The 16736-nt window shown below is 38.7% G+C and overlaps 1 protein-coding gene across 1 annotated transcript in view; it reads left to right on the top strand.

The window, feature by feature from the left end:
- Positions 1-270: 270 nt before the first annotated feature.
- LOC104596473 (methyltransferase C9orf114 protein) overlaps positions 271-16736 on the top strand; it is a 36152-nt gene continuing 19686 nt past the window's right edge. Inside the window, exons 1-5 of the mRNA XM_010257650.3 lie at positions 271-580; positions 687-734; positions 1052-1228; positions 1336-1402; positions 2691-2755. Coding sequence (XP_010255952.1) covers positions 374-580; positions 687-734; positions 1052-1228; positions 1336-1402; positions 2691-2755 — 564 coding nt within the window. The 5' untranslated portion in view covers positions 271-373. The remainder of the gene's footprint in view (positions 581-686; positions 735-1051; positions 1229-1335; positions 1403-2690; positions 2756-16736) is intronic.

Raw genomic sequence — 16736 nt, 5'->3', positions numbered from 1 at the left:
ACCCACTGAAGGGGTGATTATGGGTTTGGGCTGGGCTTCACACTTAAGATAAGGGCTTAAGCCTTGGCCTGCCTGGCCAAGCCGGGCCGGTCTAGAAATGATCACCCTCCCTATTCCTGAATCCTGACCAGATGAAAGTCGTTCTATCAAGGTTAAATTGCGTTGACGACAGATTATCTGACCCATCTGAGTGCTATCCAACCATTCAATCTTTTAAAGCACGAGAAAGATGGTAGAGCAAGAAACACAGAATATTTCCAACTCTGAAGACCCCCTAACGGGGCGTTGCTGAAGAGTGAAGGCTAATCCAGTTTTTATTGTTTTTTCACCCCAGTTGAAGAGGTTTGGAAGCAAACAGAGCTCTACAGAGACAATGGCGAAAAAGAGGAGAGACGCAGAAGAAGCAGTTGCGGATGATGGAGAAGAAAGGGAGGTCGGGCACGTTAATGGCGAAGCGAATAAGAAGAAAAAGAAGAAGAAGGAAAAGGAGAAGAACAAGAGCAAGGAGACACCTACAGTCGGCATCGCTGTGCCTGGCTCCATCATCGACAACGCACAATCGCTCGAACTCGCAACTCGAGTAATCTCTTATGTTTTCTTTAAGTTCTATATGAACCTTTTTTCTTGATTTTCTGGAGCTTTGTTCATCATCCTTACGTTATTTATAATTTCGTATTTTTTCTTAGTTGGCTGGTCAGATAGCTCGGGCTGCAACTATTTTCCGAATCGATGAGGTTAGTATCCCAGTTAGTTATTGGTCTCTCTCTCTCTAGTATCTTTCTCCCTTTTCTCTCCCTTTTGTATTTTTAAGCTGGGACATAAAAGAGTTCCATTAACATGTTCCTTATTAGTTTTCAATAAAAAGTTCCTTATTAGAAAATTCTGATGGGGTAGCATTAGCACTAAATTATTTGATTCATCTTAAATTGAATTTTCGAGTTTTGTTTATTGATGTACTTTCAAGTTTGTCATTGAGCTTATAACGGAACATAGATTTGGGAATTCACAGCTAGCTTACAAGAGCCGTGTTGTTGTAATCTTGTACAAACAGGTGGTAGTGTTTGATAGTAAGAGTAGTTCGACAGATGATTCCACTGTTACAACAGCAAATGACATGGACAGTACTGAAAGTGGTGCCCCCTTTCTTATAAGGATTTTGCAATATCTTGAGACACCACAGTATCTAAGACGGAATCTCTTTCCTAGGCATAACAGCTTAAGATTTGTGGTACGAACCTAGTCTTTGTAAACCATGTTTCATTCAACTGTCATAGTATAATATTTTTCAGTTTATAGTTTGCACCAAGTGATTGTTGTTTCTATTACATTTTTCAGGGTTTGTTGCCACCTCTTGACGCTCCTCACCATCTGCGCAAGCATGAATGGGCTCCTTATCGGGAAGGTGCATTTTCTTTTTTCTTATTTTTTCCCATGCTTTTTATACTTGCTCATTAGGGAAGTTACAGTCACATGCACAGGAAGATGAATTTCTTTCAATGTTTTGTGGTTATGCTATCCCTTCTAGTAAATGATCCCATGTTTTGTGGTGAAGCCAAACATACTGAGGAAACAGGGAAGATTTGATGTGGGGGCACCTGGCCCAGAGACTAATGTGTAAATCCTTGATGCTATGCTGATTTGGGTTTTGTTGTTAAATGTCATCCTTTGGATGTGTAAATTCCTCTCATTCCAAAAACTTGGGAATATTGGGGTTTCTTCTTTGTGCAATAGCATCTTGATTACTATTTCTGATAAGAAAAGGAGTGAGGAAATAAGACTAAATGATCAAGACCACCTTGCGACGGACAAGATAAGTTTAATAGTTTCCCCATCCATGTTTACTTAGCCAAGCTTTCCTGTACTGTGAAGATGTTGGGGAAATTGTCTTGGTTTCCTTCTCTTTTCTGGAATTTGCAAGCATGACCTCTTTTGAGCAACTCATCATCATCTAAGCCTTATCCCAACTATGAGGACTACATGAATACTGCTTCACCATTCTGTTATGTTCGGTGCTATATCCATCATTACATTTTGAGCCCGTAAATTGTTTCTTACTACTTCAACTCATGTCCTTTTTGGCCTGCCCCCTGTTCTAGCTCCTTCAACTTGTAATAGATCACTTCTTCTTAGTGCCATAAATGGTCTTCTCCGCATGACCAATTAATTTACTTTCCCTCATTTTATAACCCATTGGAGCTACTCATAGGTTTCTTCATATAAGTTTATTTCTAATCCTGTCCACAGTTTAACCACTTATCCATCTCAACATTTGCATTTCTGAGTGACCAGTTCAACAAAACTTTTGGCCTTATAGTATACTAGTGAAGAGGTGTGTGCATTGAACTTGTATCAATAAACCAAAAAAAAAAAAGATTGTGGTTTGTACATTTTGCAGCAGATGGCTATTGCATTGACATGAGATTGCCTCCAAGTTTTAGCATTATGTAGTAGAGATTTTATAACTATGTACCTTATTCCGAATTCTAGATCCTAATTATCATTGATGTGTCAGTATTGAGTTGAATCTTCTGTACTATGTTTACTGTATATTGATTGATTAAGTAGATGCTTATAGGGCTTGCTGTTATGCACCTAACTGCTTTTCCTTAATGAATTATATATTTATTTCCTGAAAATTTATTTTAGTTATGTAATTACTGACATTGTTAAGTATAACAATGTTGTTGCAGGTATTACGTTGAAAGAGAAACCTGCAAATTCCAAGGGAACATTAGTTGATGTTGGTTTAAGTAAGGTTTGGTTTGTGCTTGCCTTTATCTGTTTAGTTTAAAGAGACCCCAATAAGTTTCAATGATATTATTTTTTGTTAGTAGAAGGAGAGAAATATGAACAACATTAGAGTTAATAATATTCTATGTTCTAATTTCTAATTTCTAATACCTACTACTGTTGCTTACACTACATTCTTTAAGTTTTGCAAATGGGTTTTTCCAGCATTAACAAACCTAATTTGTCTAGCCAAACTTATGTAAATGCACTGTCATCATACTGTTCTTTCAATCCATTTAAAAGACAGAGCTATAATGTGGTCAAATCTGAAACTTTGCTTTCTTTTGGCAACAAAGTGTTGAAAAGCTTGGCAGGGCAGACAATTATGAATTTATATGCATGGACTAAAGATTTGATAACCTCAGCACTAACCTTCTTAATCTATCATAGAATTTGGAAGACGAACGATGTAAATCTTGAATAACTTGCCTTAACCCTTTTTTAGTGACTAATGGCTTGTCTTGGTGTGCTGCTCTCTGTTGTATAGACATTACTGAAGGCAAAACACATTCCAAAGAGGCAAAGAGTATAAGAAAAAGGAAGAGGAGTTAGAGTGGTCTAATAAAACTGAAGTGGAGGATGGGAAGGTTACTCCAACTAGGAAAGGACAACCTCCTAGAGTTCAGGCTGGAGATTACTTGACAAGTGTGGGTGAGTCAACAAAAAAGGAGGAGCAGAAAAGGAAATCCAAAAAGAAAAAGAGATCAGAGGTGGAGAGATTGATTTCTGATATTGAGGGAGATATTGAGTTCAGCAGCAGAGGGGAGAGAAGAAAGGCCCCCCTTTAAGGGAGTTATGGTTTTGAAGAGGGGCTGTTGTTTGTGTGAAGCTTAATGAAAGATTATTAGTTGGAATGTGAGAGGTTTGGGGAGTGCAAGGAAAAGAAGGGTGATTAAGGATTTCTTGAGGAGAGAGAGACCTGATATAGTCTTGCTACAGGAAACCAAACTAGCAGAGTTAGACAGAAGGTGGGTTAGAAGTGTGTGGGAATCAAGAGGAGTGAAGTGGACCTCGGCTCCCTCCTGGGGAGCTTATGGGGGTCTAGTTACTCTATGGAGAGAGGATGTGGTGGGATCGGTTGAGGAACTCATTGGAAGGTTTTCTGTGTCTTTGAAATTTAAAAACTTGGATGATGGATTTACTTGGGTCTCAACGAATATATATGGGCCAAATAATTATAGAGAGAGAAATGACTTGTGGGAGGAATTGAATGGAATTAATGGTTTATGGGATGGCCCTTGGTGTTTGGGGGGGGACTTCAATGTCATTAGATTTTGTAATGAGTCGAATAACGCTCGAAGTGTTTACCTCTAGTATGAGAAAGTTTAATGACTTCATTAACACCTGTGCTTTGAAGGAGATACCCTTATTGTAAGCCAATTACACTTGGTCCAACTTTTAGGAAAACCCCCTTTGTTCGAAATTGGATAGATTCCTTTTTAATGAAGAGTGGGAAAAATCATTGGAGGGATTTGGTGTCTAGAGCCTTGCCTAGAGTAATCTCTGACCATTGTCCCATTAAGTTAGGCCCGGAACTCTTAGGAAGTGGACCTTGCCCTTTAGATTTGAGAACATGTGGCTAACCCACCATGATTTTGTGCATAGGGTTGAGTAATGGTGGAATGAGGAGTTGAGGGGGGTAAGGTGGAAGGGAGTCAAGTTTCATAAAAAGCTAAAAAAAGGCTTAGATCCAAAATAAAGGAGTGGAATAAAGATCACTTTGGGAGAGTAGAGGAACATAAGGCTTCTTTGTTGTCTCGGTTTTAGGAACTTGATAATAAAGAATCCCAAAGGAATATGGATGAGCAAGAAAGCGAGTTGAGACGAAATTTAAAGGACTTGGAAGAGGTCCTCTTAAGAGAAGAAATCTCTTGGAGGCAAAAATCAAGACATAAGTAGATAAAGGAAGGGGATGGGAATACAAAGTACTTTCATGCCTTGGCTAATGGGAGAAAGAGAAAGAATTTTGTTGCCAAATTAGAACTTGATGGTGAAGAGATTACAAAACAGGAAGAAATATCCAAGAGGTTTGTGGACCATTTCAAGTCTCTTTTAAGAAGACCTTTGGATAAAGACCCAAGATGGAGGGAATCGATTGGCCTAGATTATGTGAGCAAAGAGTGAGCTGGTTAGAAAGAGACTTTGAGGAAGAGGAGATTAGACAGATGGTGTTCTCAATGGACAAATCAAAAGCTCCTGGTCCGGATGGGTTTACAATGGCTTTTTATTAGGATTGTTGGGATGTGGTAAAAGAAGACATTTTCAGAGTCTTTAAGGAATTTGCAAATAAACATATAGTGAGCCTGGAGTTAATGCCACCTTTCTAGCCCTAGTTCCTAAGAAGTTAGATACAAGACACCCCAAAGATTTCAGGCCAATTAATTTGGTGACGGGTATTTACAAAATTTTGGCTAAGGTTTTGTCCTTGAGGCTAAAAGCAGTGTTAACCCAATTAATAAGTCAAGCCCAAAGGGCATTGTGTAGGGAAGACAGATAACTGATCAAATTTTAATAGCCAATTAATGCGTGGAGGAAATGAGGAGGTCTGGCCAACAAGGGGTGGTTTGTACATTAGATATTGAGAAAGCTTATGATTTAGTGGATTGGAGTTTCTATTTAGAGATTCTTAGGAACTGTGGCTTTGGTGATAGATGGTGTAAGTGGGTGAAGGGTTGCATCAGCTCCTGTCATTTTTCAGTGTTGGTAAATGGTGGGGTAAAGGATTTCTTTCCTGCTACTAAGGGACTAAGGCAAGGTGACCCCCTTTCCCCCTTTCTGTTTACTCTTGTAGCAGATGTTCTCAGTAGATTACTTTCTAAGGCTGATAGGGAGGAGGTAATAAAAGGTTGGGGGATAGGTAGGAATAATGTCTTGGTTACCCATCTCCAATTTGCGGATAATATCATCATCTTCAATGAAGGGGGCAACCTACGGAGAGTGAGGAATCTAAAGAGCTTGATAAGTTACTTTGAAAGTGTCTCTAACCTAAAAATAAACTTGGGTAAGAGCTGTGTAGTGGGAATAAATTTGGATGAAGGGGTCATTGAGTTTGTTGCTAAGTGCTTAAATTGTCAAGTGGCTTCTTGGCCTCTGTCTTACCTTGGGCTCCCTTTAGGTGCTAACCCGAAGGAAAGCAGTTTTTGGACTCCAATCCTAGAGAAGTTTGAAAAAATGTTAGCTATATCTCTCTAGGAGGTAGAGTAATGTTGTTAAGACTTAAGAGCCACCCTAGCTAGCTTGCTAGTTTATTATCTCTCTGTTTTTAGAATCCCCTCTAGGGAGGCAAAGAAATTGGAGAAGCTAATGAGGAATTTCCTATGGGATCCAGGGGAAGAGAAGAAGGATCACTTAATAAGGTGGGATATAGTGTGTAGAAGTAAGGAAGAAGGTGGATTGGGGCTAGGAAATTTGGTCTTGAAGAATACAACTTTGTTAGGTAAGTGGCTGTGGAGATGGCCCTTGGAAAGAGGGAGGTTGTGGCATGAGGTGATAGCTAGCATTCATGGTCGCTCAAACAATGGCTGGGATGTTGGTGTTTCTTGACGGGCTACTTTGACAACTCCTTGGAAAGCGATTCATAGCATCCTTCCCCAATTTCTTAATTTTGTTAGGTATGATGTTTGCTTAGGGAATTCTGTTCTCTTTTGGGAAGATGTCTAGGTGGGAAATTCAGCCTTAAAAGACCTTTTCCCTTCTCTCTACCATAGTTTTCAAGGCGCCCAGGTGAGCTCGCCTAGGCGATGAATTTTTTTATGTTAAAAAATAAGATCCTAGGGTAGTTCTTTAGGTACCATAACCATATTTCTTTAATAATTATTCATGGTTTTCATAAGAAAAGTATAAATTTCATATTAAAGTATAGAAAATCAACATATTCATGAGAAGAAAAGGAAGAAGGAAAATAAAATTCAAAAAATATAGGGGCTGAACCCTTATTTTTTTTATAGGAAAAGAAGAAAATAAAAAGTATTGGTAGTAGTAGTAGTAGTAGTAGAAGAAGAAGAAGAAGAAGAAGAAGAAGAAGAAGAAGAATATATGGAAGAGGAAAATGTGCTGATTAGATAAAATTTTTAGTTCTTCCTTATTGGTTCAGTTTTTTAAGTCTTTGAGGGTTCAATACAGCATTTAGCAATGTTTGTGTTGATTAAACCCTAATAAATAAGAAAATAATAAAAAGAAATTAGTATATAAACACACAAAATGATTATTTTAGTTTAATAATGTCTATTTTATAATTATAATCTCAAAGAAGAATGAATAAAAAAGTATTTTATAGTAGGAAGTAGAAAACTGTTAGGCGATTGGGCAAGGCAAGCCTCAAAGGGAGCCTTGTCGCCTAGGCGTCGCCTTGACAAAGTAGTCGCTCAAGATTGAACAGACACTTAAGGAGAAGAAAAAATAAGAAAAGAAGAGGGAGAGAGAGAGAGATTTTGATAAAAGAGAGTTGAGTTGATGTGTTTAAACAGCCGCCCCCCCTCTTAAATTTATATACATAGTATCATACTTGTAAAAGGACTGAATTGCTTACATGGCAAGATAAGATAAGATAAGATAAAGCTGAAAAAAGACTAATCCTAATCTTATAAAAGACTAGTCCTAATCTTATAAAAGACTAGGACTAATCTTATCATAAATAACTAATCCTAATCATAACTTATTGCTGACATACGAATAGTGGGGACCACCTTAGTGGGGTCCACATTAGTGTTCTCTACACTCCCCCTCAAGTTGGGAATAGATGTTTGTCATTCCCAACTTGCATAGATTTGCTTCTAACTTCTTCCTTGAAACCGCCTTGGTGAGAAGGTTTGCTAGCTGCATGTCGGAGGTGATGTATGGAAGACATACTTCTTGAGATGTAACCCTTTTTCTGATAAAATGTCGATCCACTTCAATATGCTTAGTCCTGTCGTGTTGTACCGGATTATGGGCTATATTGATGGCAGCTTGATTATCACAGTACAACATCAAGGGTTTCTCATAAACAATACCTAACTCCTCAAATAATGATCTCAACCATAAGATCTCAGCTACACCATTTACCATGGACCTATATTCAGCTTCAGCACTGGAACGAGAAACAACATTTTGTTTCTTACTCCTCCAAGAGACAATGTTACCTCCTACAAAAGCACAATATCCAGAGGTAGATCTTTGATCATCAATACACCCAACCCAATCAACATTTGTGAAAACTTCTATCTTCATGTGATCATTATTCTTGAATAAAATGCCTCTGCCTGGGCACCTCTTCAAATATGGTAGTATCCTCTCAATTGCAAGGAGGTGAGTAGTCCTCGGAGAGTGCATATACTAACTAACCACATTGACTGCATAACTGATGTTGGGTCGAGTGAGACAAAGATAGAGAAGTTTTCCAACTAACCGTTGGAACATAGCTTTATCTTCAAGGGGTTCTCCACCCTCTGCATTGATCTTGTGATTTTGTTCAATGGGTGTGTCAGCAGGCTTAACACCAAACTTTCATGTTTCTTTAAACAAGTCAAGAACATACTTTCTTTGAGAAAAAAAAATCCCATGCTTGGATCTGGTTACCTCAATGCCCAAGAAGTATCGTAGTTCTCCCAAATCTTTTATCGCAAACTCTTGATGAATGAGTTGCTTAAGGGACTCAATCTCAGTATTATCATTTCCTGTTACTACAATATTATCCACATATACAACAAGCAAGGTTAAAGAAGAATCCACTCTCTTAATAAACAAGGTGTGGTCTGACTAGGCCTATACATATCCGAACCTTTCAAGGGCTTATCTAAATCTATTAAACCAAGCTCTGGGGGCTGTTTTAGTCCATACAAGGCTTTATTCAACCGACAAACCTTCTTTCCTGTCTTTGTACCATAAAATCCAGGAGGCAATTGCATGTAAACCTCTTCTTGCAAGTCTCCGTTGAGGAAGGCATTTTTAACATCCATCTGATACAACGACCAAGATAACTGACTGCAAGAGATAATAAGGCTCTGATAGTGGTCATCTTTGCTACTGGTGCAAAAGTTTCCAAGTAGTCAATACCGTATGTCTGAGTAAATCCTTTTGCAACTAACCGGGCCTTATACCTTTCAATAGAACCATCAACATTATGTTTCACAGTGAATACCCACCTACATCCAACTAGTTTCTTACCTTTAGGCTGATCAACTATCATCCAAGTATTGTTTCTGATGAGGGCATCCATTTATGCTTTTATTGCATCTTTCCATTCTGGTACTTCCAATGCTTCCTGTATTGTTCTGGGAATGGGAACATTGGCAATGGATGTGAGAAAAGACTTATAGGAGGGAGACAAATGATCGTAGGACAAGAACTGAGAAATGCTGTGAGCTGTAGATGTGGTGCAACGACGCTTGCCCTTACGAACTGCTATGGGAAGATCAAGATCATCTAATGAAGGTGAAGGCTCCATGGTGGGATGTCTTTCATTTGTAGTATTTGTGGTACCTGGATCTGGCTTTGCAGAAGGAACTAGGGCTACTGTGGTACCAGGATCTGGATCTGCAGAGGAGACTGGGACTGGCCTGCACTGTTGATGTCCGAAATCAACCTGTCTCCATTGTCTGTGATAGATTCTCACATCCCTGCATCCCTGACAGCCCTCCCCATTACACCCCTCTTCACTTAATGGGATAGGTAAAGGAACTTCTGACGAGTAAACCCCATCCTTACTACTCTCCCCTTGAGGAGAAACCCTTGGATAATAGGGTACATCTTCAAAGAAAGTGACATTCATTGAGACAAATATTTTCCCAGAAGTAGGTTCATAGCAGCAATATCCCTTTTGAGTTTGTGCATAACCAAGGAAAATACATTTTGAGGCCTTAGGATCAAACTTGGAACGATGAGGGCCAAGAATCTGAGCTAAGCATGTATAACCAAAGGTTTTAAGGGGAATGGTAAATAACTCTTTATCAGGATATAAGAGGGTAAATGGAGATTTCATGTCCCGAACCCGTGAAGGAATCCTATTGATGAGATACGCTGCTGTAAGAACAGCATCCCCCCAGAAACGTATAGGCACATTGGAGGTAAACATAATGCTTCTGGCTACCTCCAATATGTGTCTATTCATTCTCTCAACAACCCCATTTTGCTGTGGTGTATGAGGACAAGTACTCTGATTGATAATCCCATGTTCAAGCAATAGGAGGCTAATGGGTTTGCAAAATATTCTTTCGCATTATCAAATCTAAAAATTTTGGTTTTGACCATAAATTGGATTAAGATCATCTGATGAAAGATCCGGGTTAATGCTGGAACCTCATCTCGAGAATGCATGAGATAAATCCACAAAAAACGAGTATAATCATCAACAAACAGTAGGAAATATCTGTACCCCCCCAATGGCAGTGGTATGGTAAGGTCCCAAACATCAGTATGCACAATTTCAAAGGGAATATTACTTCTATTATTACTTAATGAATAGGTTGTCCTGCAGTGTTTCGCAAGTTCACAACTCTCACATCTCAAACTAGACATCTGGATAGATTCAAATGAACTAGGAAACAAACTCTTCAAAGCCCGAAAAGATAAATGACCCATCCTATTATGCCAAAGCATAGCCTGATCAACAAATTGAGAAACACAAGACCTCTTAGTCTCACTATCTTCCCAATGAGGATTCCCTCCAAGTAGATAGACTCCATTTGCCTCACGGCCAGTCCCAATCACCTTCCTTGTCTTCAGATCCTGAAAAATACATAGATCCGGAAAAAAGGTTACTGAACAATTCTGGTTTTTTGTAATGCTACTAACTGAAAGCAAGTTAGTACTAAGCTTAGGAACATGCAAAACCGAAGATAAGGAAATAACATTAGACAACTTGATGTCTCCCTTGCCAGAAATAGGAACGAGGGAGCCATCAGCAATGGACACTTTGTCTCTGCCTGAAGATAAGTGATAGGTAGTAAATAGTGACGGCAAGCCAGTCATATGGTTGGATGCTCCAGAATCTATTATCCATGAATGTTCTGTATTACCTGTAACTGAGGCATGGTGAGCTATGCCCGATTACCTGAATGAGCAAAAGCTAAGGTAGGGGTGCTGATGGTGTCTGAGGAGGTGGAGCTGAATTACCAACTTCATTTTCTAGCTGAACTAGAGCAGTTCGGACAACAACTAGAGTATCTAGAGGATTGCCTCTTGTGCTAGATGAGGTTGTACTAACAACCATATTTGCATTCCCTTTTTTGTTTCTGAGTTTTGCTGGAACTAGATGTGGATGTAACTTCCAACAGGTCTCTTTAGTATGTTTAGGTTTCTTGCAATGCTCACATACTAGGTCCTTCTTAGCTTCCTTCTTCATGTCTCTTTCCTTATCACTCCCAGATTTGGGCTTAACTGCTGCCAGAGCTGATTCAAAAGGCTGTTGGTGTAGCATAACTTTTCTCCTAGTCTCTTCGCTGTGCACTAAGGAATAGGCCTGGGACAGAGTTACACCGTCTCTTGTCATCAGTTGCTGCCTCACACTATCATATTCCGAATTTAGACCAGCCAAGAACTCAAACACTCTATTAGTTTCAATTTGCTTTCTGTAAATCTGTGCATCCTTCTGACTTTCCCATTCAATTGAATCAAGGTGGTCAATTTCATGCCACAGGGATTTCAAGATTGAAAAATAAATAGAAACTTGTTTCTCACCTTGCTTGAGATTTTTAACCTCACATTTCAGCTCATAAGCCCTAGCAACATTAAGGGGCTGAGAGTAGGTTTCTTTCACAACATCCCATATTTCTTTAGCTGTTTTTGCCCATAAGTAATTTCGGCTGATGTGTGGCTGCATGGAATTGCACAGCCATGCCATCACTAAATAATTTTCCTGAATCCACTTAGCATAAGTGGGATCCTCCTTATTTGATTCCTTCACATCTCCCAACAAATAGTTCAGTTTTCCTCTTCCCCCAATGGCCATCATGGCTGATTGGGCCCACTCTAAGTAGTTTGAACCATCAAACTTTACAGTTGTAATCTGTAAGGTGTTTTCAGTCATGCCACCTGAACTAGTCCCAAAAACACCCTCCCCTTGGTGCTTGAGCTCCATTCTTGGTTAGGGGTTAAGCAAAAAACACCTTCTATTTACTGTAACAATCAGCCTACTGGGTCTGAAAAAACTAACGACAATAGGTCTAGAAGTAGAAATCAGATTCAGAGAAAGAAAAAAAAATTTCCAATTCACTGTATCACTAGAGAACAGAAATAGGATAGCAACCAAACTTAAAAACAAGTCTAACCTCTTATCCAGACACAGTAACAGTCCTGGATTTCAGGGTTTTCTCTTAAAACCCTAGAAGAGAAAAAGAAAAAAAATTCTATATAGCCGTACCTCACAAATTAAGCTGTCATTGTTGCTGCCCTCAAGAAGGAATAAGACCTTACCCAGGAATTTCTGAGAAAAAAAAACTGATATTGATTCAAAAAATTCTTGCTGAAATTCTGATCGCCAACTCCAGTTTGCTCAAAACTGATCTTGATTCTGATCAACCCGAGAAACTTCTGAAACAGAACTGATCTCGGAGAAAAATCTTCTTGATCGCCAACTTCAATCTTGATGAGAGAACCAAAAAATCTGATTGGCACCTCCAATCTTGACCAAAGACCTAACCTTGATCACTTAATTCTTCTCTGATTCTTCCTGATTACAAGGAGCACTTTCCAATCCTTGGACTGTTGCTGAAGATTTCTTGTAATCTCCAAGAATCAGTCGAATGAGAAAACTCAGCCCTAAATAATTCTCATGTGGTCGGCTGAATTAATTCCACATGAGAAACCCTAGATCGAATGCTCTGATACCAAGTAGTCGCTCAAGATTGAACAGACACTTAAAGGAGAAGAAAAAATAAGAAAAGAAGAGAGAGAGAGAGAGAGAGAGAGGTTTTGATAAAAGAGAGTTGGGTTGATGTGTTTAAACAGCCCCGCCCCCCTCTTAAATTTATATACATAGTATCATACTTGTAAAAGGACTGAATTGCTTACATGGCAAGATAAGATAAGATAAGATAAAGCTGAAAAAAGACTAATCCTAATCTTATAAAAGACTAGGACTAATCTTATCATAAAGAACTAATCCTAATCATAACTTATTGCTGACATACGAACAGTGGGGACCACCTTAGTGGGGTCCACATTAGTGTTCTCTACAACAACTATGCTCTCTACTCTATTTCCTTGTTTAAGAATAAGGCTGTCTCTAATTTCCTTCCCTCCCCCCTTTTGCCTTTGTCATTAAATTGGGATTTTGGTTTCTGTCAAGGCTTGAGGGATGCTGAACTTGGTGATGTTTCTCAATTTCTTTTGATTCTTGATAATGTTTGTTTGGATCCTTTATAGTCATACAAGAGGATTTGGTCCCGCCACCCAAAAGGCTCCCTTTCTTGTGCCTCCTTTTTGAAAGCCCTCTTTTCTTCCTCCCCTCAGTTGGTTTTTCCGGTAAAGGAGCTTTGCGCTAAGCTTGTTCCCCCCAAAATTATCTTGTTTTGTTGGGAAGTGTTTTATGGGAAGATCAATACTCTAGACTGCCTACGAAAAAAGAAGCCTTTAAGCCTTTTATGTGCTTGTCCCCTAGCTGGTGTATTCTATGCAAAGCTAATGGTGAGGATTGCTTCCACTTACTAGTTTCCTGCTCCTTTGCTGTTGCTATTTGTGATTGGATTTTTGCCTTATTTGGTTGCAAGTGGAATTTACCACTGATGTAAGTCTGCTTTTCAACCCGTTGGTCTTTGTATGTCTCACAAAAAGAGGGAAGATTATGTGGAAATGTATCAGAGCAGCCACACTTAGGACAATTTGGGAGGAAAGAAATGCAATAATTTTTCAAGAAAAGGAATGAAGCCTCCCGAATATCAAAGAGTGTATCTTAACAAGGGCAATTCATTAGTTGAGAACTTCAGAATTTTTTCATTTGTTCTCTTTTGATGACTTTAGAAGGAACTGGCTAGAGGTGGCTAATAGTTCCCTCAAGAAGGAAAGGACTTCTATAGTATGGACTTCGCCGCCAGAAGGTTTTGTAAAACTGAACTTTGATGGAAGCAGTCAAGGCAATCCTGGCCCCTCAGGTATAGGAGGGATTTTGAGAGGTAAGGATGGTAATATCTTAGCCTTGTACTCGGGTCCAGTGGGAATAGGAGGCTCAAATAGGGCTGAGTTGTTGGCAGCTTTACAAGGCATTCACATTGGTAATCAACTTGGTGTTGAGAACCTTCAAATTGAAGGTGACACCAACATTATTGTAGGTTGGTTAACAGATCTGAGCTCAGTCATTTGGTGCTACAAGAACCTCTCAAAGAAGGCCAGCTGGTTATTAAGAAACATGAATGTTGGTATACAGTGGGTTGGCAGGTCTGCAAATGCTATGGCAGATTATCTTGCTAAACAAGGGGTTTTGAGGGAACATTTGTACTGGGCTACCTTGTAATCTTGATCTATAGTGCTATGTCACTCTTTAAGGGTGGTCGCACATTGTGCCTTTCAGTAAGATGATTGTAACAGTTCTCATATTGTCTTAATAAAATTCCTCTTCAATTATCAAAAAAAAGAGGCAAAGATATGATATAGTTTTAAGCATCCATGCTTTAGGATCTGTTTGGGAGGGCTGACCTGAAGATTCAGCTGCTTTGAAGCACTGCAGTTAAGCTATTCAAAGAGGCTGAAGCGGACAGCTGTTCAAATGACTGACTGACAGCCAATTTTGGCTCTCCGGATTCTTTCACTAAACACAGCTTATAGGCTGTCCATATGCAGCCCACCTCGGAAAGCCAGAAGCCGCTGTGCTTCAGCTATCCCAAATGGGCAGTTAGATAGAGAAACTGGTTTCCTTTGTTTACATCTTTAATCAAGGTAAAAAAACCTGAATCTGAAGTTTTACCAATGAACTTGAACTTTGCCTTAATATTGAATCACTTTCTGAGTTGATGCAATCAATCCCTGCAATTTTATTTGCAGTTTATTCTCAAAATTTTGAAACAGTGGTTGCAGTGTGGTGAGTTGAAAAAGGATAAAAGGGATGATTAGGATTTGGTGTTTTTACTACTTAACATCTCTCCCTCTGTGGGGTGTTTCTTGTCACAGAATGGCTCTAAGTCTCCTAAGTGATGCGGGCTTGGAAGAAGAAGAAGAATTTTGTTTGTAAAAGCACATCTGTGTCTGAATCTGAAATAAATCTGGAGAAACCATGAGATTTTCTGTGAGGTTCACAATCCTGTTGTCAAGGAGTTTTATTTTATTTTATTTTATTTTATATGATGCTATCCACCAGCAGTATTCTTGTAGTCCAGTTCATATATATAAATAGAAAAGGGGTTATGCATGCATCCCAAGATTTATTCTCTCCCTAACCATTCTCTTCTTCTTCTTCTTCTTCTTCTTCTTCTTCTTCTTCTCTTCCATCTCTTCTTTTTCATTTTCTCTTGTAGATCTATCAATCTAAATAATTATTATTTTTTTCCTTTTGATTTATACAAACAAGTTGGTATCAAAGAAGGTTTTCCTTCTTTACATAAATAATTATTTATGCAGAGAGGTGAGTTGAAAAGGAGGGATGGTTAGGATTCAGTGTTTTTACTGGTAACCCCTTTCCCTCTGTGGAGGTGTTTCTTGTCACAGAATGGCTCTAAGTCTCCTAGGTGATTCATGCTTGGAAGAAGAAGAAGTTTGTGAAGAAGAAGAAGAAGAAAGAAGAAGAAGAAGAAGAAGAAGAAGAAGAAGAAGAAGAAGAAGAAGAAGAAGAAGTTTGTAAAAGAACATCCATGTCCGAAAGAACCCTGGAGAAATCATGAGATTTTTTTTTGTGAGGCCCACAATCCTGTTGTGAAGGCGCTATTTTTATTTTGTTTTATATGATGCTGTCCACCAGTGGTATTCTTGTAATCTAGTCCATATACATAAACAGAAAAAGGGGTTGTGCATGCATCCCAAGATTTATTTCCCTAACCTAACTGTTCTCTCTTTTCTTTGTCTTCTTTTTCTCTTCCATCTCTTCCTTTGCGTCTTCTCTTGTAGACCTATCAATCTACATAATTTTTATTTTTTCCTTTTGATTTATACAAAGTGCAAACAAATTGGTATAAAAGAAGGTTCTCCTTCACATGTGATACCCATACTAATTGAAGATTAGCACATGGTATGCAATATTAAGAAGCTGGTAAACATAGTTCACATAGCTTGATTTTTCAAGGATTTTCTTTTTGAAAGAAGTAAGGTAATTTCTTTAGATTTGGAATAAAAGTACAAGAGGAGCCCCCCCAAAAACAACTCTTTGGGGAAGGATCAAGCAGACAATACACCATTGCAGATTCCAGAAGTTCCTAGAGGACAATCTAGCTCCAAGATGGGAAACCTGAACCGCCTTTACAGCCGAGACCCAAGAAAGCAATTTTGCAAAAGAAAAGGCAATCAGTTCTTCTGGATCTTTGGACATGCTGTGGAAAAGTCTTTTGTTTCTTTCTTCCCAAATAGTACTAATTTCAAGGATTTTTTGAGATTAATACGAGTGTTAGCTACCTATTTTGTTGAGGAATATAAACAAGTATCTCACAATGGTAAAAAAGGTAAGAAGAAAGTTTTTTTTTTTTTTGTTTTTGTTCTCAAGAAAGTTCTTGTTTGGTTCTTTGTTTTCTTTTTTCTCGGGCTGTTCAGTTGTTGGACCTATGTTTCATTGTATCTGCTCTTTTTTCATTATTACAAATGTAAAATTTCATGTTTTTGATCTCACACACAGGAAAACACACTCACACATATAGAGTTTAAAATGGATATCTACTTCTCTGGTTCTGCTTCCATAAAGGTTTCTTGCTATGATTTATTGTCTTATCTTGGATTCATGTTTCTAACCACTTCCCGATGTTCTTCTGCTTAGTCTTTTTATACTTTCATCATTTGGGGTTAAGCCTGGTGATGATGGTATGTATGACTGTACTTGATTCATACAATGTTCTGCA

Source organism: Nelumbo nucifera, chromosome 1, assembly GCF_055504915.1.
Source record: "Nelumbo nucifera cultivar China Antique chromosome 1, China Antique-T2T, whole genome shotgun sequence".
Lineage (NCBI taxonomy): Eukaryota > Viridiplantae > Streptophyta > Magnoliopsida > Proteales > Nelumbonaceae > Nelumbo > Nelumbo nucifera.
This window is presented reverse-complemented; position numbering and strand designations above follow the sequence as displayed.